The 24541-nt window shown below is 36.4% G+C and overlaps 1 protein-coding gene across 3 annotated transcripts in view; it reads left to right on the plus strand.

Annotated features, from left to right (window-relative positions):
• The window catches only part of Prp5 (pre-mRNA processing factor 5), a 593106-nt gene that overhangs the window by 305053 nt on the left and 263512 nt on the right, over positions 1 to 24541 (plus strand). For all 3 annotated transcript variants that reach the window (XM_090403381.1, XM_090403382.1, XM_090403383.1), the window contains exons 10-11: positions 567 to 742; positions 22527 to 22727. In XM_090403381.1, the coding sequence (XP_090259507.1) occupies positions 567 to 742; positions 22527 to 22727 (377 nt within the window). The remainder of the gene's footprint in view (positions 1 to 566; positions 743 to 22526; positions 22728 to 24541) is intronic.

Here is a 24541-nt window from a genome sequence, read left to right on the forward strand (position 1 = left end):
GCAGTTTCTGTACACTCATTCTGCACCAGTCCTGTGTGTATTATGTCTTGTCTCCATTCTCTGTATGGTCTACCTCTTCTGTTTACACCATCCATGATACCAAACATGATTGTCTTTATCTTCCGGTCCTCACTCATTCTGCAGATGTGTCCAAATAATTGCAGCTTGCGTTTTAATAATCTTCTGCATTAGATTCTCCTTTGGTTGTATCTTCCAATAAGTGTAAAAGATACTATCCACAAATTCATTGATGGTATTGCATGTGAATATTTAAATATTTACTGAAAAAAAATAATTAGGGACATGAATGAATATAATTGTATCCAGTAGCAAAAATGGCAAAGTTAAGTTAACTGATTAACTTGTGGAGGCTTATTCTTGAAGTTTCTATTTGAAGATTAAAAATTATTCCCCATCAAATATGCAGTATTTGTATTTTTACTTGTCTTTGGATTGCAGTGTTATTTGTTTCAAAATTAAAGTATTAAGTGTTTTTTTTTTTTTTTTTTAAATATGTCACTTATATGTTTACTGATTTTTTATTTATTTTTTTATTTTTTATCTAGACATAACTACGAAAAACCCACACCCATTCAAGCACAAGCCATACCTGCTGTTATGTCTGGTAGAGATATGATTGGAATAGCTAAGACAGGTTCTGGCAAAACCCTAGCTTTTCTTATTCCTCTGTTCAGACACATCCTTGACCAACCTCCTTTAGAAGCTGATGATGGACCAATTGGTATTTATGTTAAAATATTTGTACTTCAACATTTATTTTATTTATTTTTTATCCATTTGTAGCTGATGTCTTCATGTGTATATTTAATTTGAATTTGATAATGGAATAAAATATTTATTTGTATACCAACTTTTCTTATTTTACATAATTAATATGAATCACTCCTTTGTATTTCAGATCATACTCTCTGAGAAGGTTTTGTAACAGAATAGAAATATATCAAATCATGAGCTTTTAGTATAACTTTTCAAGAACTAAAAGAGCTCCATGTGCATAAAGAAATGGCAAGGGGTGCAGTTACTGCCAATTACAAAAAAAAGTAACTCAGATTTCTTTCCAAATGAAAATAGTAGACTCAATAAGATGAGATTAGATGAAGTAGAGTGAACTGGAGGAAGAGAATTTACAAATGTTGTCACCTGATAATGGACAGGAAGGGATGGGGGGGGGGGGGCAAAAAGTGGATCAGGTACCCATTGGTATTGGACTATTACCATTAATGATGAAGAATGATATTTCCACTTTCTTTTATTTGTCAGAATACTTTATTTTGTGCATCTAATTTTGTGCATCTAATTTTACTTGTGCTTTAGCAGCACAAGTAATTTACATGCTTCCATTCTTCTGATGTCCTCTTTAAACAAATTCCATTTATAATTTTTTTAAAATCAACTCTATACCCAGTATTCACAAAACATGCAGTTCTGTGTGTGTGTGTGTGTGTGTGTGTGTGTGTGTGTGTGTGTGTGTGTGTGTGTGTGTGTGTGTGTGTGTGTGTGTGAGAGAGAGAGAGAGAGAGAGAGTGAGTGAGTGGGTGGGTGGGTGGGTGGGTGGTTAGGGAGAAGAAGGAATTTGTTGATATGTTTCTTGAACTGAGGGTTCTATTCATTGGGGAAAATGGTATCAGGGAGGCTGTTCTGAATAACAGAAGTTGTTGATGGAATGAATGAAAAGGATGAGAATAAAGGTTTAGTAATTTTGGAATTGAAATGTGTATGAATGTTGATCAGCAGCTTCTGAAGCTGAAGAATTATGGTTACCATTTCATTTGAGCTGTACTCATGAAAATGCTTATAAAAAAGGATATAATCCAGAAGCAGAGCACCTGTGAGAAAGTTATCATCTATTAAGAAGATTATTGCTCTCTTCTGAACATAGTTGAGCATTCCTAATGAGGTATTAGGTGGATCACCTCAAGTATGAGAACAATATTGTAAGGTCAGGCAGATTTAGGATTTATGAGATGTTTGGAATTGTCTAGGAGAGATGTTTCAAACAAACAAAAAAAAAAAAAAAAAGAATATCCATTCTAGGAGGATTAGGCTATATACGAAATGTGTTTCTTCTGGAATAGGCTAAATTTTAAAAAGAGAACTGATCTTGATTGGAATATTATCAAAAGCAAAGGAGAGTGAATCAAGATTTTTCTTTTGAGAAATAAGACAGGACTGTGTTTTTATACCATTGAAATTCACTAGATTATCTTCACCCCACTTGAGAATGGTGAGGAAAACAGATTTTTAGGCATTAGTTATAGAACATCAGAAAACTTGAACCATTTGAGCTCTATGAAGTTTCCTGAATAAAGAAGAGCAGTGGAGAACATTGTAAATTATGCTTGTCGAGAAATTGTTTAATCTTGTTCAATCCTTTAACCAAACATGAAGTATCTTCATGGTTAGGCTACTTGTATATAGAGGATGATGACTTCACGTCAATCCTTAGTATCCTATAATGCAACTTCCACAATGCTGTGCATTATGGAGGGGGTCTCTACTTAGCCCAGTTTTGACCTTTATTGAGGTGAAAAAGTAAAGGGGGTAAAGAGGTGTCATAAGCCTAAAATAGTTATTATAGAGGTGCAAGAGAGCTTGATAGTATTATGAGGAAGAAAAGAAAATGGATAATATGAGAGAGAGGGGTGGGAAAGGCCTCAGCTCTTTTATATCATCATAAAAGGGGAAATGTCATCCTTTCTCCAATAAAAAAAGAATCTGTTTGAAATACACAGGAACAAAAATGTTCGAAAATAATTTTGTCTTGCCAGCATTAATAGTTAATCCACTGATTTTGCTGAATTTTTCTAAAATAGCAAAAAGATGTATATGGAATTATTATCACTCAAAGTGCCTACTGCATCATCTGCATATGCTAATACTTTATTTTCCTTTGTAGTTGAGGGAACTGTTATCCCTTACACAGCATGCGAATTGTCAACTTGAAATACAAAGGGTTCAGAATCAATGCTAAGAGGTCAATATTGCTTCATTCCTTTTTTTGAGTTTTGACTTGGTCTGAATGAACCCATTTAACCTAGGAGGCAGGTGGTAGTATTTTCACAGGCTCCTTTAATAACAGATAGCAGTCTTTTGCAAACACCAGTTTCTGGATGATGTGGAACAGAAATGGATGCCAGACATTATCAAATGGTTTAGTAAGATCCATTATTATGTCGTTATGTCATGCTACAAATTCACTTAGTATGTGACCTGTAGAGAAAAAAGAATTAAACAGTATAACCAGAATGAGAAGAATAAAATCCCAGGCCTTTCAGTAAAGTTCTATCCCTAGACCAGGGGTCTTCAATGCATGGCTTGCAGGCAGGGGCGTCCTGTGCATAGGCACTGCGGAACTGCAGCACCCCCAATTTTTCTCGATATATAAATATTTATTTATATTTGCTTGTAACATTTAATTTTATCATCAACAATCCTATACAATTCTCTTATTTTGTATAAAAAATAATAAAAATCCATCTTGTAGCACTTAAGAGGGCGAGCAGCACTGTGTTTACCACAGTGTCATATTGCTAGTATTTGCTACATGCGCAAGCATATGCACGTCATAGTGAGATGCAAGCTATTAGCTTAATGCAGCACTGTCCGTCACACAGTTCCACTGTTGTTTATATACAGTTCATGCTGCTAGTAGAGTGTTCGTCTTGCTTATCGTGTTTACTCCGTCTCTTTAAATATTTGGGCATTACAGACATAACATTTGTTATAGTTTTTATTTTAGAACATTATTGGGGTTATGATATTGGATTTTATTTTTAAGTAATTTTGAATTATACTAAACTGTATAATTTTATCGATAATAAACAATATTTATTCAGGAAACAAAACAAGAAGAATATATTTTATTTTTAAGTAATTTTGAATTATACCAAACTGTATAATTTTATCGATAAGAAACAATATTTTTTCATGTTTAATTTTTTTTTAAACTTTTTACCATAATTTTGATATTTTATCCAAACATGTATACACTGTACTTACAGTGTGTATGTATATTTCAAAAGTTGCAGTACCCTGACGATTTCAAGCCATGAGCCGCCACGGGCCACCTGTGGCTCTCGGACCTCTTTACCGTGGCCCGCCGGCCATGGTAAAGAGGCTTAACTCTTTAAGTTAAGCCTCTTAACTTAAAAATAAATAAATACTTAACATTAAAATGTGATTAAATAAAAAATTATTTCAATGAAGCCTGCAGGCCACTAAGCTATACTGCTGTATTTAGAATTGTAAGATGCTTTCCAGATTCACAAGAAAGCCGTGCATTTGATACTTTACATAAAATCCTATAAAAATAAATATTAAATAGACATGCTTCTTCAGCCATCTGCCAAGCGGTACTTAAGTACTAGTACTAATGTCACAGGTAGATGGCTGGAATTCACTAGTCAGCCCACTCGAACGAGTGGGCTGACTAGTGAATTCCAGATACATCTCGAAGGTTCTCGATACTTCTGTTATATTCTACCGGCTGCGCCATTGTTAAATATTTGCCGTGTGCACCAATTTATGTCATTGCTCTTCCTTTAATAATTTACTTCTTTTATGACTTTTCCTCTCTACAATAACTACAAGACTTACAAGATTTCCCTGACTAATATCTGTATCACTTCTTACGTGTTCATTCTATAAGGAAAGCAAATTCTTTATCTCTAGTCGATTCCTAATTTCACTCTCATGCTTACCCTCACTGTTAAAGGTCATTCCTTGCTAAAAGAAACGAATCCTCTAATTTCTTTCTGGGGCTGTCTCCTCTTCAGATATTGACAAATTTATTTTTTAAAGCTGCGCCAGCCAATATCCTAGAATAGAGGGTACTCTTATTCAGGGAGACTTTTCCAGACTTTTGGTGCACATAGGTGAATAATTTAGTGCTTAAATTCATAAATCAAACGCTTTACTGTGGCTAAGTAAATTCTAGTTTGCAGCCGTTACCTATAACAACATGATATACCTTTCTTACAATCCCCCCCACTATGGTTCAGATTAATGAGTGGTAGTTTTGGTTCATATCACAGGCAAAACTCAGGTATAAAAGAAAAAACATATTTATTGGAATCTAAAGACATAATATACACTTAGACAATCTCACTTTCAGTTAGTTCAAGGACATGCTAAATCAAACTTTTTCAAACTGATTAATACTCTAATACATGAGCAAAAAATCCTTCTTTTGAGTTAGAGACTTAACACACATAATATACACATTATACACTTCTACTCAATTTTCTACCTACTATTTTTGTCTTGCATGTTAAGCTAGTCACAATCATCTATAATCATTCCTAACAATTTGTCTTATGGATATCAGCCACTGCTAAATAATCACTTAAAGTTCTCAAATGCTGACCATACTCGATTAATACACTACGATGATCTTTCCCTTTTTCCGACTGGGTAATTACACAACAAAATCGGTACTTTACCATTTCTTGGGGCAGGATCTCCAGGTCCATCTGAACTGTCCTTCTTTGTTTGAATTACCTATCGATATGTCCATAAGCCTGTGTCCATGTGGTGGGTCACTATGGTCATCAGATTAAACTATGCTCTGCACCTGGCATTTTTCTCTCGTTTATTCTCGATCTGTTTCGGGCCATCCTCATTTCTAGCTGCCGGTTCATAATATACGTCCGCGATAGTATTCCGTCAGAACTTTCAGCGAAGGCAGCATGTGCCGACATCTCACGCTTTAGTACCGGCAGAAATTCAGACATCGAAGGGAAAGACGCACCCTCAAATATCGAATTATCGCCAAGAAACACCATCAGGAACCACCAGTCCACGAGAGACGTCAAATCATCATCCAGCAAAACAGGCGAAAAAAGCCTTGAGAAAGGGGTGCAAACCCTTTTTTATTCTCTCTTCACTTCCTCCCCCACCTTTTTAGCACCCTCTTACTACTTTCTGTGATCTTTTCCCACCCACTATTTTCTTCGTCCGCGGCAACTTCGGCACATCGCGAGATCATAGCAGCATCTTCCGGGTAACGAATGTGTGTCACTTTCCGAGATTGCCAATGCCTCAGGCCCGCCCGTTACCTTTGGACTAATGTTTGCATCTAATTTACCCATTCATTGTATACATGATGCATTTCATATAATACTCATTTATACACGAAGTTCTTTACATGGTATTACAATTCTACTAAAAGGAGGTAATTCTATTTCTATTACAGTTAGTACTTTATTTCTTCTGTTTGAGTACAAGCTTTTTCTCTCAGCTGATTTTTCTGACTTGTTAAATCCTGAATGAATCGTTTCTTTAATAAAGTGCTTCATTCAGGATGTAACACTTCGTTATTTTCATATAAATACAAGAGGATCTCATCCACAGTCAGTCAGTCGTGAACAGTGTGATATTCTTGTATAAGTGCATGCAGGTTCGTTGTGTCAGCCACATCCTATTGTGGTTTTATATTGCAGACTTTTTTCATTAGTGTGAGACATATTCAGTGGATAATAAACGTTACACAGCCATTTTGGATCATTTTTGGGTTTACCTTCCATCACTGTGGTGTCTACGAGTAAAAAGCGTAAATCAAGTGATTCTTGTCTGGTTTTTAATGAAAAATGGACTGATTTGTACTTTTTTGTGCCAATCGACAATAAGCCAGTGTGTTTTAATTTGTCGTGAGGCAATGTCAGTATCAAAAGAATACAATATAAAATGACATTATGAGACAAAGCATGTGTCCAGTTTCAATCACCTTCAAGGGTGGCTTCGTGTGGATAAAGTGAACCGTCTCCAAATTGATCTAAAATGCCAGCAGGGTACGTTTAAAAAGCAGGGGGAAGAGAGTGAAGCATGCATCAAAGTAAGTTATGCAATAGCTGAAAAAATTGCTAAAAAATCAAAAGCCTTTTTGGATAGCGAGTTTGTGAAAGAGTGTCTCATCACTGCTGAGGATATTCTGTGCCCAAATAATAAGGAAGTGTTTAAAAAACCGAGTTTGTATGGGGGTAACTGTAGCACGACGTGTCAAAGAACTTGCCAATGACATTGAAGGAACTTAAAAAAAATGTCCGAATTTGCGTCATATTCACTTGCTTTAGATGAGAGCACAGATGTGAAGGATACAGCACAACTGGCTATCTTTGTCCGTGGCATTGATCAACAACTCAGTGTGACAGAACTGCTAGCGCTCGTACCTATGAAGGGAACGATGAAAGGCACTGATATTCTTGAATCCGCCAAGAAAACGCTCCAGTGTTTCGACCTCAGCTTGACCAACCTCGAGGGTGTGGTAACTGATTGTCCCCCTGCTATGGTGGTAAAGAACAAAGGCTTTGTTGCACTGTTACGGAAAGAACCAGAACTAGAAGGAAGAGATTTCATCCCTTATCACTGTTTAATCCACCAGGAGAATTTGTGCACGAAAACTATTGGATTTGAGAATGTCATGAAAGTTATTGTGATTGTTGTCAACATTATTAGGGCAAGAGGATTATATCATTGTCAATTCCAAGAGTTTTTGATCCAAGAGTGTGAAGCAGATCACGGCGATGTGGTTTATTATGGTGATGTGCATTGGTTGAGCAGAGGGAAGGTTCTTAAGAGTCTTTGACTTATGGAGTGAAATACAGCAGTTCATGCAAACCAAGGGGAATCCGATTGTGGAATTTAATAATCCCAAGTGGATGACAGACTTTGCCTTTGTAACCGACATCTCGTTGCATATGAATGACCTAAATACTTGGCTACAATCCAAAGATCAATTTGTGCGCACTCTGTTTTATCACATCAAAGCTTTTGTGGCCAAGCTCAAACTTTGAGAGGCACAAGTCACAAAAAATACCTCATTTTCAGCTTCTCGCTGAGTCCAACTGTTAGTCTCTTGATGAATATGCTACAAAATTAGCCGTGTTGCGAAGTGAGTTCGAAGAGAGATTTAGTCATTTTCGTAACTAACAGTCTTCTTTAGATTTATTTTCAATGCCATTCAGTGTCAATGCTGCCGAAATGCCAGGCTGAGTACTGCTTGAACTCCAAAACAACTCTTCTTTGATAGAAAAATTATTCAGTGTGCTCTTGCTTACATTTTACAAAGACTACATTTCTGACAACGCATTCCCTAATCTTCGCCGGCATGCTTTGAAGATGGGAGCTTTGTTAGGAAGCACATACTTATGTGAACAGTTCTCCAGAATGAAGCATGTGAAGTCCAAGACAGTTACTCAGATTACAGAACAACACCTCAAGAATACTCTGTGCATAGTGACTTCCAACATCGACAAGCTGGTCAAGGAAAAACGTTGCCCATTGACATTGTAAAAAATGAATGTTTTCTTCATTAAATTAACTTTTTTCAAGTATTGATTGTATTTACTTATCATGAATCCAACTCCTGCTATGCTCTTAAAGCTGAGTTTGTTTATTTTTATAGGATTTTATGTAAAGTATCAAATGCACAGTGTTCCCTGTGAATCTGGAAAGTATGGCTTAGTGGCCTGCAGGCTTTATTGAAATTTCTAATGTGGCCCACACTGTCTGAAAGGTTGAAGACCCCTGCCTTAGACCATCAGGTCCCAGGAATTTTCTTGTCTGGTATTTTTATAGTTTATGATAATTTCAGCTGATGTAATGGATCTATCCAACCTGTCTTGGATATGAACAGGAAAGCCATTAATGTTCCAAGAATTATAGTTTAATATAGCACTGTTGCTTTCAGACAGATTTTTGTAGTATTTTTGAAAGGATTCAAGGATGTCTGGTGTGGTGGACATGTCTTCACCATCCATACAGAGTTGGGTGATAGTCCTTTCATTGTGGAATTTGATGAACTATATTTTTATTGTAAAATATCTTTCTTTCACTTGTTCTGATTCCATTTCTATCCCTATGATATGTTTCTAATAATGTTTGCTGCATTCTCTACAATTGCATTGGTTTTCTATGAACTAGCTTCTCTCTTTATACAGGTCTTCCAACTTTTTCTCAAAAGAAATAAGTTGAAAGTTTCCTATTCAATCATATTCTGTTTTACTACTTGTTTGAATTTTAAACATGTATCATAGTTCCAGGTAACTTTATTCCAGTTTGAACAAAGAGTCTGGAGTTTAGTTGCAAAGATCAATGGGAAATTTGGTGGAAGTCTCCATGGTCCAGAACTGATTTCTGCTTGTTCCATGCAGTAGAATTATGTAGAACTGCATTATGATCTAACATGTTAATGTCAAGATGTTTCATCTGAATGACCCTGTTTATAAGAGAAGAAGAGATATGAATTCGATCAAGACAGGAACCAATAACTTGATTCATGTAAGTGTAAGCCTGGATATTAAGGTTATGAATCCTACTTCTCCACTTCTGGGGTATCCACCTATTTTCTAATGGGAGGTTTTCAGTATAATTTCAATCTCCAAGCTGCTATGATGTAATGGTGACTATATAAATATGGCTGCAATTCCTGAAAGAATGTTAATCTAACTGTTCCATTTGATGGAACATAAACATTTATTAACCTTCTGTAGTTAGTTTTCGGTGTTGAGACCACATTGTAATATAAAGAGTTTATTAAAAATAAACAATTAAAAAACCAGACAAGTTTCATGCATCATAAGACTTACATCATCAAACATAATGGTACATTAAAGTTTTACAACAAAAGCTTATTGATGATTAATTACACATATTAGATGATTTTTATAACTTCATTTTTAATAAACTCTTTATATTACAATGTGTTCTCAATACTGAAAACTACCTACAGAATGCTTAACCATAGAAGCCTATGTCTACATTTATTAACCTTAGTATACATTCACACTCTTTCCGGTCTGTTGTAAAGATTTTGCCCATCTGCTTCCCTTTGAATATTACAGAATGACCATAGGTGGGATGGGGAAAAGAACCTCAACTCCAGCCTTGCTAAACCTTCCAAAGCTCTAATAAAAAATAAGTGGGTATCTATCTGTTAAAAATTTTATTTCTTTATATAAAAGATATAAGGTAACCATTGGTTTATCACAAGGATCAGTCCTTGGTCCACTGTTATTCAATCTGTACATTAATGACATTGGGAATGATTTGACAGGTGACCTACAGCTATTTGTTGATTATGCAAAGATAGGCAAGGTAATCAGGAATGTGATTGATATGCAGTACTTGTAGAATGATATGAATAGGCTGTAATTATAGGCATGGGAAAATGGATACCTCAAACAGCCATGACTTCTATAGATGTGCAACTAAATCTGGATGCGATTCTGTAACACCTGTTGAATAACATGGATAAGAAATGCAATTTGGTCTCACTATTTCATCCACATCAGTTGGTAGGGAGGTTAATTCAATGTTAGTGAATGTAAAGTCATGCACTTTAACATGATTAGATATCCAGTGCCGTATTATTATATTGGTGGGATTATGCTAGAAGAAACTGATCAGGCTAGGGTTCTTTGAGTGTTAGTAGATAGTAAGTTGAAGTTCAGGAGCTATTGCTATATTTGCAAAAATTGCAAATGCTATTCAAAAGATAATTGCAATGCTGAAACAAACGTTTACGTGTAAAGATAAGGATGTCATTTTGCTTCTTCACAAGGCCCTGATAAGACCTCACTTGGACTATTTATGCAGGTTGGTCTCCCAGTTTCCGTTATGATTCTGATATAGTGGCGAGAGTGCAAAGGAATGTGTTAAAAATGATATCGGGATTGTGGAATACTGATTATGAAGACGGATTGAGAATTTGTAGACTGCAGATATTAGCAAAGAGGGGTGATATGATTGACACTTACAAACTTCTGAAAGGGTCATACAGGATTTCAGTTGATGGAATAAATTTTTCAATTTATGGAGGGTGGGGAAAGGGCAAGAGGGCATCCTTGGAACCCGAGAATGAATGCTGCTAAGAAGGGGGTGAAATCTAGATTTTTGTTTCATAGAGTGGTGCATGATTGAAATGGATTGCCATTGGATGTCGTGTGTGCAAGCAACGTGAATGAATTGAAGAACAAGTACAGCTGGTGTGTGTAGTATGTGGTCTTCTTCAACGAGTCCCTATCTCCCTGGAGGTATCTCTTAATAATAATAATATCTGCACAAATATGTTTCTTAGAGGAAGCTAAATCATATATTATGGCATAGCATAAGTTTTCATACAGTTCTTGCTTAACTGGCCTCCAGAATACTCATACATTTAATGAGATAATGCAAAAGGAAGTTGATGTGATTAATGAAGTATAACTAGTAAGTTTTTAACTTCTAGATTTTAAATGAAACTGATGAAGTCTGTTTAAGAGCATTTGTGTAGCATTCTTCTTGTAGATTCTTCTCCAGTTTTTTCAGTTGCTTGCTATTATTTCAATTACATTGATACTGTTTGACTTAGAAAGTAGTTATTTTCCTTTTCATGTAGGTGTTAATCATACTGAGAAAACTTTGCACCAGTGAAGTTTCTTTTTTTTTTAAATGTTAAAAATTGAATTTTTATCTTTAATTGTATCCTTCTCTTTCCCTTTATCACTAAGAGATTTCAGTTAATTAGAGATCTCCTTGATTGGGTAGAGGGCAACCTTATATTTTGTTGAAGTATCATTGCTATTTTATTTGTGACTGATTGTATATATGGAAGATTTGCTATGTATATTGTTCTATTTTTTTTCTTTAATTGTATCCCTCAATTGTCCCTTTATCAGTAAGAGATTTCATGTTCTTGACTTGGAAGAACAGTAGCCATGGTCCATAAACTTTTTTTTTTATGAAACCACAACCTTCCCCATTGTTGCATTTTTTCTTATTTCTTCTCCTTTTAGATTTCGTTCCTTTTTTTAGTTCATTTTTAAATTTTTTTATTAAATTTTCTTTTCTTTTTTGATGATTTTGTCTGCTATCCTCTATCGTTCCTAAAAATACTGTAACATTTATACTCGATACCAGTTAGTATGTCTGATTCTGATAGCTAGGTCTCACTAATGCCTGCAATCTGAGGTCCCAACATATTGACTAAGGCAACAAACTCTACCCATTTGTTTCAGATACTCCTAGCATTTGTATTATGTACATACATGATAATCTGCCTGCATGTTCTTTTGTATACTCTTGTCTGCAATATGCATGACACAGTTGGACAACTCGTAAATCTCTTTTCTACTTTAGTGCCTTATACATGTAGACATCTGTGCAAACGTTTTGATGGGTCTGAACCGGACGAACACAAAGTTGAAATCATTCTCTCCTCGTCATCATTTCCATGACAAAGCCCATTCCCATCATTAACACAGTTATATAACATTCTCTCTCTTACACTCACTTTCTCACCATTCCTCCTTTTATAATTTAGTTTCTCTGACTCTCTATGTTAGGTCTAATACAAGTTATTAGTTTTTCTAGATTCCTGATACCAAACACATTCAGGTGTAGGCCTCTTATATAAATAAAATTTTCCCTCAAACTCACTCCACACATCCAAAAACTTGCATCCGTTCCTTCACACAGTCTATGCATTGAATCATTTGCCATCATAGCCCTTATTCTTAATTCATTTTTATCATATTGAGGTAAAATACTGACAATTTTCACTTTCTCACTCTACTTTCTGCTCTTCCGACAACCCTTTCAAGTCCTCTCTCATACTGAACTTATCTCTAGTTAATTACATGTCTTTATCTACAAACAATGCTGAACATTGTTTGTAGATGGTTGGCTTTAGACAAACTTTTGTCTAGTGTAGAAAAATTTTGTCTAGTGTAGAAAAAAATTATTGGAAGAAAAATTAAAGAAATAAAAGTTTCATGATGAATATTAAAATCAAAAATTTTAATTATTATTATCACAATCAATTTCCTGATATGTACCCTCAAGGGTGTATGGGCTACTATGACAGTTCTAGACGATTAACTTTATGTTATAACTAATATCCTCTCACTGATTTTCCTCCACATTTTCCTGTTATTTGTCAGCACTCCAATATTGTTATCTTATCTAACATTTCAATCTTCTAAGGCACTTCTGACTGAATCAATCCACCTAGATTTTGGGTCTTTTCCCTGCCATCTTGGCATCAAACACCTGTTGTGCTAATCTTCCTCTCCTTTTCTGTTTAGGGACCATATACCACCTTAGATTAGCCATTCTCACATACATTCTTGAATGCTAATAATGTCAAGTTCTTTCCTAACATCTGTAATAAAAATCTGCCATTGATGGCATCTGTTTACTCTCTCTTAATGTTATTCAGATCTCTCATATCCATTGTTCCCTTTAATTTTTGCCAGCCCACATGCACATGTAAAACATTTTGTGCCCAAGTTTTCAGTTTCAGACTCAATGTGTGCAGTAATGTAATGTTTCTCCTATTAATGTTCATTTTCTTGTTTAGATAACTTGCAAGCACTAAATTAATTTTCTTAAGTCTGCTTGGTTGCAGAAATCCATCATTGTTTGCACAAGCTCAAGTGACTATATTGTTCTAGACCAGGAGTTGCAAACTGGTGGCCCGTTGGCCGGATATGGCTCGCAAAGGCTTTGTATCTGTCCAGCGACCTTAATGATTTATTTTCTAAAAATTAATGTTTATAACATCCTGTGGGGATTAAAACAGAAAAAATTTAAACTTCTAAAGGTTTCATAACAGCTTTAAACAAAAGTAAAACCTATTACTACAATTCTTTGTACCATATTTCTATCATCAAATGTTGGCAACACTGAATGGAAGTTACTTGTCACGCAGCCATTTCAAGCTACGTGATACAATGCCAGTAATTTACAGGTTACCATTGTAATATATTAATATAGTGTGTTAATAAAAAGTTACCTCAATAACTTATATTTTTTTTGCCCATACCAATGTCTGAATTTAAAGTTAAAAAAAGAAAAATAGATCAAGAAGACAGAACTTTTGAAGAAAAATGGAAGAAGGCATATTTCTTTGTGGAAGTAAAAAAATATTCCAGCATGTTTGATATGTAGACAAAGTGTCACCATGGTGAAAGAATATAACCTAAAACTCCATTATGAAACAAACCATAAGAACTGTGATAAATATACAGAAAAGATGCGTGATGACAAACTTAAATATTTAAAAAAATGAACTGAAGTTTCAACAGAGGATATTTTTGAATGTTATCACAACAAGTGATGTTGCTGTTAAATATAGTTATGTCATAAGTGAAAAAATTGCCCAGTCTTCAAAATCTTTTACTGACAGAGAATTTATTAAAAATTGCATTTTAAGTGCAGCCAAAATCATGTCCGGAAAAAAAGCAAGCATTTAGATTTATAGAGCTGTACACTGTCCGGTGGGAAGAGATTTTCTAGGATGTTTACTGTTTTATTTCTTGAATATTAGCGATTTTAGATCTAGTCAGCCTTTTCACAAAGATTCCAAAAAATAAAACAGTAAACATCTTAGACAATGTCTTCCCACCGGATATTGTACAGCTCTACAAACATTGCATAAAAAACACATTTTTCCTTTACCAAGACAAACTCTGGGAACTAAAAAGTAGGACTAGCAATGGGTTTACCCCTCTGACCAGCTCTTGCAAATCTCTACATGGAAAATTTTGAAAATAAGGCGTTACAAAACTGCCAAAAAAACCAAAAATATTATTATTACGGGCAACTCCAAGGAGTCCTTAGACTCATCGAGGGAGGCCCTAACATCCTGTCAAGAACAACTATTCAACATTCACACTGTATTTGTCATACTTTGCCTTGAACTCATTCACAGTCATGGCACCCACAACAGACTCTGGCAGCTTATTCCACTCATTCACCACTCTCCAAGTAAAAAAATCTAGCTCTAACACCCTTGCTAACCACTCTTGCCCAGTTTCCATGGATGGCCCCTAGTCCTCCCACCCAGTCCTGCTCTCAAAAATATCTTCTGAATTAATCTTATAGAAACCCTTCAGTAATTTGAATGTCTCAATCATATCACCCCTCTTCTGCCTATCAACCAATTTCTGCAACCCACAAATCTTCAACCTGTTCTCATAAGGTTAATTCCATAGACCTGCTATCATCTTGGTAACTCGTCTCTGGATCCACTCCACCTCCTCTCCATCAAGAAGAAACCCTGGTGCCCAAATCTGGGCACAGTAGTCTAGACGGGGTCTTATCAAGGCTCGATACAGAGGAACAATAACTTGCTTGTCTCTACTCGTCAAAGTATTCTTCAGTAATCAAGTGATTTGATTACTGAAGAATACTTCTACTCCCTATCCACCAACATTCCCAAATCCCTTGCCTCGGCAATTGCTGGAGTACAGTTCCACCAATGTGGTATAATGCTGCTAATCTTTTCACCCCAAAATGCATAACTTTACATTTTGCCACATTAAATTGACATCCATTCTCCTTAGCTCAGTCCTCCAAATCATCCTGCAAAATTTTGACATCCCATGCATTCACTATTGCTCTACCCAACTTTGCATCATCAGCAAACAAATGAATAGTTCCTCTCAGATCCTTTCCTATACCGTTAATGAACAAATTAAACAGTAGGGATCCAAGAACAGAACCCTGCAGCACACCACTAGTCACAGGCCATCTTTTGGACTCTACTCCTGAATAAACCACTCTCTGATATCTCTCCATCAACCACCCTGTATCCATCCCCATATGCTGCAGTTTACTGATTAGAATTCTGTGTGGTATCCTGTCAAAGGCCCTAGCAAGGTCCAGCAGAATCACTGTAAACCCATTACCCTTATCCAGTTCAGCCGTCACTGTGTTATGAAACGTGAGCAAGTTACTGAGGTATTATCTATCCTTCACAAAACCATGCTTTCCCCCATACAGTATCCCATTTTCATCTATCCAACCCTGTATTTTCCTCTTGACTATTTTCTCCAAGACCTGGACAACGATTCCTGATATGCTGATCGGTCGGTAATTTACAACAGCAGCCTTGGAACCTGCTTTATGCAGTGGAACTATTTTCCTCTCTTTCCACCCCCTCAGGACCAACCCAGACCCGAGACTCGAATTAAACAAAATGGTCAAGGGCACTGACAATTCTGCCGCTTCACGTACGACATGAGCTGGTATACCATCCAATCCCACAGATGTATTGACATTGAGGTTTTGTAATAGACTATTCACCTCCACTTCATTCACCACAATTCCCGTATAAGCTGTTGGTTCCTTCATTGTGCTTTTCTTACCACACTTGTTACCCTTCTGGCCTGGGATTTATACTGTTCATGTGCTGTGTGGGTCACCTTTCTCCTTAAATTCCCTCCACAGTTGTTTCTTTTTTTGCAGCTCAAGCTTAATGGTGTTATTCATCCATTTAACCCCGACTTCATTTACTATTCGGACTTTAGGTATACCATCGGCATTGCCTCCTGCAAAAACTCCTTAACTGCCTCCCATGCACTATCAACATCGAGCCCTTGCAGTTTTACATGCCATGGCACTGAACCAAGCAATCTCCTAAGCTTGCCATACTTATCAGCCTGGTAATTCCACATGTACCCTGTCTTAATTGAAAATTCCACATATTTAGCCACCTCCCAGGTCAAGACTCTATGATTACTCTCACCAGTTGGTGGCAACGTGGTCATATTCATTACAGCCAAATTCTCGGATCCAATTACTAGTCGAGCACTCTCTGATCCCTAGTATTTTCCATTACATGCTGTTGCAGATAGTTATCCCTTAATAACTGCATAAAATCCAATTCCTTCCTCCCATGTGTTCTCTCCTCCTTCCAATCAATGTTACCATAGTTGAAATCCACCATAATAATTACCCTCCTTCCATGCATTGCTTCTATTTGCTTATGCATACTATCTCCACCGTCTATTCCATCACCTGGTCTATAGCAACAGCCAACTGTATATTTTGTTCTACTAGTCACAATCTCACACCTCACAGCTTCAAATGTGCTCTTTTCTCTATCCTGTCCTTGGCTGCAGTTCATCAGTTATCATCAATAACACTCCTCCCCCATTATATTCTCTCTGTCCCTCCTGAACACACAATACCCCTCACATTCTATCCCACTAGCTACATCATCTTCTGTCAGCCATGTTTGACTAATGCCAATAACCTGTGTCCTGGAAGAGCCAACCAAGGCCAAAAATTCTTCTTTCTTGTTCCTAATACTTCTGGCATTAGTATACATAAATTGCAGAAGCCCATTTTTCCCATCCCTATTTTGATGCCTTATACTAACTATCCCATTCTGATTTGTTGTCTTTCATACTTGTTCGGGCATATTATACACATTCATAAACTCAACTGCCTCCCTAAAGTCTGCAAATATGGCTCCGCTATGTGGACAATATCTTCATCATTTGGCCAGGAACAGCACTAGAACTGACTACATTTCAAGACTATCTTAATAACTTACATCCTAACATAAATTCACTCTGGAACTAGAAGAAAATAAAAAAACTTCCTTTCCTAGACATCCTTATAGAAATAAATGAAAGAATAAACAGATTATTGTTCTCCACCTATAGAAAACCAACAAACACAGGAAGATTTCTGCATGCTACTTCACATCACTACCCCAAGCAAAAAATAGGTCTAATAAAAACCTTAAGGGATAATGCATACAACATCCCCAGTACAGAAGAAAAACGGAAAGAAGAACTTTCACACAGATCCTGGAACTGAATGGTTTCAATACTAAGTTAATTAAGAAAATTCTCAATACAGCATCTACAAGAAACTCGAACAAGATTTCAAGAATGCAGTCACCCTTCATTATATTAAGAATGTAACACATAAATTAGCCAAACTTCTCTACAAATACAACATAAAAGTGACTTTCCTGCCAGATGAAAAAATATCAAGATCTCGTCATCCTCCAAAACCTCCGCATCACCTAGTGAAAAAACCAGGGGTTTATAATATTCACTGTTTCTGTGGCATCTGCTATGTGGGCCAGATCGGGAGAAATCTGCATGAACGAACATCAAAAGGACATACAAAATAAGAGAGAACATAAATCTGGATTTGCATTTCACACAACCTCTACTGGTCACGATGTGCTCTGGGATAGAACAAACACGTCCTATATAGATAAGAATTGTTTCACAAGAAAATTCAAAGAGGCAGCAAATATAATTAAAATTCCTACGCAACGCAACAATTGCGTAGGATTTATTTCAGTTAAAGCTGAAGGAAAGTTATTGATTTCCAGTTCATGGTCCCAGTAAAGTTTGTTTTTATTTAGGATTCTCAGTCTGATGATTTCTAATTGTGGATAATGTTTTAATCATTTCTTTAGAAGTTTTCGTATAGAAGGCAGAGTTGTTCTGAAGTGTTAAAACTGTTGATAAGATTTTAAGAAGAATGTTGACTTTCATATAGAAGGTTAATTCATTCTAAAGCAATGCTATGGTTTTAATAGTTTATTCAGTGGAGCTTGCTGTTACTATCATATAGAAAGTGAAGTTGGAGAAATGTCTTGGATGAAGATAAGTTGTTTTCTTCAGTATTCTGTGATTTTAGGATGCAAGAAGAATGCAAGGAGACTAAAGTTCCAGAAATTTTTGTCCATATAGGGTAATAACTGTTGGTTTATGTGATTGAAAGGAAGTTGTGCACATTTAAGTGTTTTTCTTGTTGTGAATTGAAGAATACACCAGTGCATGCATAGTTAAGTAGTTGATTTGATATACAATTTGTATAATATTTGTCTTTCTTGTAAATTAAAGATTTTATTTTGGTTAAAGTAGTTTGAAGGACTCATAATGAATTATGGGTTAAATGAGTTTGAAAGGGGAAATTTAGAGGTTAGATTGCATATGGGATCAGTGGCATATTTAGGCCCCCAGAAAGTGCCCCCCCCCATATTTAATGAACATGTTGATTTACATGCATAACCTATTTATATCGTAAATTCGTAATATAAATATAATTACAAAAATGAGAGCCCAGAAATTTGCCGCTCTATGGCCCAGGCCTATACCTAAATACCACTGGATGGGATACCATGGGATACGAACCTGTGTGCAGTTACTACAAGTTTAGTTTCAGTGTTTTCTTTTTATTTTGAATTCAAGAGTTTAAACCACTCTGAGTGTGTAAAAGTGAGAAAGTAAATATATCCCCTCCCTGCTCTCTCTCACATAATGTAAATATTGTCGGATATCATATTAAAATTTGAGATATCCCACAAGATACCAGTGAAATAGTGTAAAAAGACAGAATGGGGATTAACTCTGGAACATAGACCTTTATGGCAATCAGAGGAATATTATTAAGGCCTGGAAACTTTTTAATGTTCAATTTGAGTGACATTCTCCTTATCTCTTTTTGACAAAAGAACACTGGGCATTGAGTGTAGTGTAGTGTGAAATGATTGGAGAACATTTACCAAAATCAACAGTACAAGAATTGGAGAAGTAGGAAGCCAGGAAATTGGCTTTTTCTGTGGGTGATGATGTAACAGTGGTGGGAGCAGTGTTGGGCAGAAGTTGCAACTTTAGCTAGAGACCAGAATGCATCGTTGCCATGTGAGTAGGATACAAGTTTCCTGCTTTTAGCTCTGTCAAAATCATTTTTTTGAAGTGTCAATAGTTTTTTGCAACTATTCCGTACTTTGGTATAAACGATATTGGTGGATGAAGTTTTAGATGCAAGCCAGTTATAGTATGCTTGATTTCTTTTCTTGTACAACTTTGGCACACCTGTGGGAGAACCATGGCTTAAATAGGGGATGGAGACTTAGGATGGAATGGAGAATGTTTCCATGCTGACAAGAATTGGTCAGGAATTTTATCACTGATTTGTAAAATCTTTGCACAGTTAGCATGTATGAACTGGTAGCAGAAATCACAATGAAGGCTCTTTTTCTTATCCATAATCTTCAGCTTGCAGCTGTGGCACTTCTGAATTTCAGAGTGGACAAGATTTGTAGCTCTGTTGATGTTAGGCTTTTTTTGGAGTCAACTTTGCTTCGTGCTACAGACTTATCTATGTGTAGTGCACAGATGCTTGCTGTGTCTGATGTTAAAGTAAAAAAAAAAAAAAAAAAACTTTTTTGTTGAAAAGCCAGAGTACTTAGAGTTGGGTCTTGAGTTCTTCAGTTAATTTATGTATCTATTATACTGTTATTTCAGATGCAAAAGTAAGTAAAAATCACTTTAAATAGTGTTAAAATTAAAGATCTTTGCTCTATATCCTCTCAGAGCACATGCTGACTTGCTTGCTAGGAACCAAACAGTTTGCCTTGTTTTCCATGACAACCTCTTTAATTTTTTGAATCCATCATCATGGAGTTCTGATTTCTTTGTCCTTACAGACAAGTTCACCTCAATACCTCTTTGGCTGAATCTTTTTTTAGAATCTGCCATTGAGCCTCCAAACTGTAGTCCTTGCATTTAAACTTCATTTCTTCTTGAATAATATTTGTATACTTGAGTCTACATTTCACATGGAAAGTTGCTCCAATTTGATTCTTTTCAGAACCGTTACATTTAATTCTTATAGCAAGGCAGACTTATTGGCTATTTTTAATGATATTATTTAAGGTTATGACATATGCTAAATATTAATTAGAATAACTTTTAATTGATATTTTGGCAATCACCAGGAAATGATGAACAAATTGACATATGCATGCAAGTACCTCATACGGTATGACTAAAGCAGAATAGCAAAGGTCAGTCTGAAGTCCTAAACAGTTCTCTTCCCCCCCTCCCTCCCTCCCGTGGACTGGAATGGGTGTTCTGCTGTTGGGCTGAAGTTCTGAGGACAAGTGCTTCCCAGATTTGAGGTAGTTTCATACAACACCAATTGTTTAGATTTTGGTGGTTCCTTACGGTTGAGGCAGATTCTAGGAAGAGTTCTTTCATATTTAAACTTGCTCCTGTGGAGTAAGACTTCCCATTATATCTTATGGTGGGTGTCCAAAGTATAGATAATAATAAGGTAGAAGAAATGTAACAAAAAACAGGAGTCCACTCTATCAGGCCCTGAGTGGTTGCATTGATGAAACAGAATGTAGTCTGTGTTGACCATTTCTTACATTGGCCATCCTGCCTGCTTGGCCATATCCTTCTTTTCCACTTACAAACCTTCAGTCTGTTCATATGGAGAAACCATTATCCTTTACTCGTAGTCATCTTTCAGTTTAAATCGCCCTATAGAATATGTCACCTTTATATTACTCACTCCTGCATTCCTCTAAAATTATTAACTCTCATTTTCCCTCTTTGTATTGAAATGTTCTTGACAAGTATATTTCTTGTCAAGAACACCCTTATCATGGAATCACTACACAATATTTCCTACACATATTTCTTCTTTTGCTCGTTCATATTTTCTTCGCTCTTTCATTATCACATCTTTTCTTGCTCTTCTCTGCTCTACCACTTGGCAGGTGCTTTTCTGAGGCCTTCTGTCTCTCTTTCAATTAATGAAGAAACTCAAAAGGACTGCTTAAGCATATTATTTTATAATAAATTTAGTTTAATCCTTTATCCAAGTGTGAGCAAACAAAGTTTGTGCCTGAAAGTATCTTCAGGATTGCTCACACTTGGATAAAGGATTAAACTAAATTTATTATAGTCTAGCCAAGTGAAAAATAAATTATCAACATCTTTCTCTAAATCCAGAGTAATTTATTAAAAAGGTGGCACACTGTTTGGCAATTCCTATAGGTAGAGATGACCTTGCTAATGCTTCTGCCTGGTATCTTCACTTGGGCCTGGCTCCCACTGAAGAGACCTCAATAAAGGTCGAAACTAGTCTGGCTAGTGGCCCTTCCCTTAATGCATAACGTTAGACATATCTGCAAGGAGATGTGTTTTGCATTATGGGAGATACTGAGATAGGAGTGATGTTAGCTTGCTCCGCCTTTGCAACGAGTTGCCCGGTGTTGTACCACCTTACTCCAGTCCTGAAGATACTTTCAGATGCAAACGTTGTTTGCTCACACTTGGATAAAGGATTAAACTAAATTTATTATACTCTAACCAAGTGAAAAATAAACTTTCAACATATTATTTTAGTTATTAATGCTACGTCACTGTTCTCATCTTTCACCATTTCTCTGATGTTGACCTGCTTCCAACTCGCACTTTCGTCATTCTTTGTTCACTTCTGCAGCCCTCTTTTTGTTCTCTACAGTGTTTGAATTTTCACATAACTATTTTCCTTTTGACAAGAACAATTTGAACTCACTTTTATAACACTTCTAACATATTCTCTCCAGCTGTTCTTGCTTATTACTCAAAAAAATCTCTTGCTTCCACCATGCTTCATTGTACAGACTCCCTTATATTGAACTTCAGAAACATGTCATGGTTACTATTGTTGTGCTATGCTTTGGCACCATTAACTACACTGTATTATATAAAAATGAAGCTTATAAAAACACAATTCAGAGAAACATGCTGAACACTGAGTTAAAACTGCATTATGAACTAAATATAACAGATAGCATTGCCAATTTTTAAAAAAAATTCTGTGGATGTGTACATAAGAATCATCTCTAGGGGATTTATTGTTATTACATCATATTGATACCTTATTTAGATTGCAATTGCTCAGGTCATAATCATTTATATTTCTAATTTCAGGAATCATTATGACCCCTACTCGAGAATTGGCCATGCAGATCACAAAAGAATGTAAGAAGTTTACAAAGGCTTTGGGATTGAGGGTAGTATGTGTTTATGGTGGCACAGGTATATCAGAACAGATAGCTGAATTAAAAAGAGGTGCAGAAATCATTGTCTGCACTCCTGGACGAATGATTGATATGCTGGCGGCAAATAGCGGTAAGAGAATTTTGAGAGCATCTACATAAATTTAAAGATTTAATTCACAAAATATAAGCAAAGCTTTTATGGTATTGGAACTACATGAAAAAATTCAAGTCATAAGTATTAAATATTTAAAATTCTATAGGGTCCTGTGTAGGTAAGTTGTGTTACATATACATTAACCCCAACCTGTATTATTGCTATTTGACAGCACACTTCCAGGTATATTGTGAGCTTAGTAAACAACACTTTACTAAATATCCGTTTTTTGTCTTTTTTGTCTTATATGATTCTGCTGCTGGATGAGATTATGTTATGAGAAACCTTAATTTTATGAGATACCATTCAAAGGATTCATTATCACTACTTGTGTTTTTAGGCTCTAATATGGATAATTACCTAGGGAAACCAAATACAAAGTGGTATTAAAAAGTTTTGAGATTAGCTCTGTTTATGAGAAATTACATTATTTATCTATGTTTACACACTGTCACCTTCAAAATAGTCCCCTTGCATAGCAATACAGTGCTCCCAGCATTCTTGCCACTTCTGGAATTTGTTCTGGAAGTCTTAGTCTTCTTTTCGAAGCATGTCAAGCACCTTCTGTGATTCACGCTGGATCTCTGCAGTGGTATCAAAATGGCGATCTTTGAGCTGGATCTTCATCTTCAGGAAGAGGACGAATTCCACAGGAGCCAAATCTGACTAGTAGGGTGGGTGTGGAAGTGAGATCATTTTGTTTCCGGCGAGAACTCACGTGTGAGGAGAGCATGGTGCATTGTATTGTCATCATAGAGCATCCAGTTTTTCGCGTGCCACAGATCAGGTCACTTTTGCCGAATGTCCTCCCTCGGATGCCTTAAAACTTGGCAGTAGAACTTGCTATTGACGGTCTGGTCCATGTGGATGAATTCTCGATGCACAATGTCGAAAAAGACGATGAGCATGCACTTGGTTGAGCTGCGAACCTGCTCACCTTTTTCAGTCATGGAGATGATGGGCTCTTCCACTGTGAAGACTGTTGCTTCGTCTCAGGGTCGTACCCGTACATCCAAGTTTCGACACCGGTAATGATTCTCGACATGAAGGGCCTTTCATCCACGGCACACTGGTGGAGTTCTTGGCAGACTTCATCGCGGTGTTCCTTCTGCTCCTGGGTCAGCAGCCCGGGGACGAACTTGGCAGCAACACGGTGCATCTTCAAATCACACGTGAAGATTACCTGGACTGTTCCGTATGACACACCGACAATGGCAGCAATGTTGTGGAGTGTTCAACGACGATCCTAATGCAGAAGTTGCCGAATGGTTTCGTCATTTTCGGGGATTGAGCTCATTGAAGGTCTACCTGATCTCTCGTCATCTTCCAGTGATGTTCTTCTGCTCTTGAAGCATGCATGCCACTCAAATCACCTCGAACGACTCATTGCAGCATCGCTGTAAACTTGCCGAAACTAACAAAAAACAGAATTGCACTCTATCAGAAGGGTGAATCCACATCCTTCTGTTGTTAAATCAATGAGTAATAAGCAAGAATTAATGTTTTTCTTTTTTAAAGATCATGTCAGACATCTCTGTGGCAGATTTGCCCAGTTTCACGCAGAATTTCATGTTCGCTCTTTGTTCTAACTTGCTGCCCATTACAGCTCACGATGTACCCAGGATGATGTCTTTTGGTACACTGACTTATGAAGGTCGGTGCTTCCTGTGACTGTGCATGCAGCCTTGTGCTGCCATCTGTTGGTGCATTACAAAACTAGTCTCGAATTTTTGATACCACCTCGTAATCTGGCAATTATTTAAGTTATTAAAAATATGTTTGCAGTTGGA

Source organism: Typopeltis vanoorti, chromosome 14 (assembly GCF_054136105.1).
Source record: "Typopeltis vanoorti isolate ZY-2024b chromosome 14, IOZ_Tvanoo_1.0, whole genome shotgun sequence".
NCBI lineage: Eukaryota > Metazoa > Arthropoda > Arachnida > Uropygi > Thelyphonidae > Typopeltis > Typopeltis vanoorti.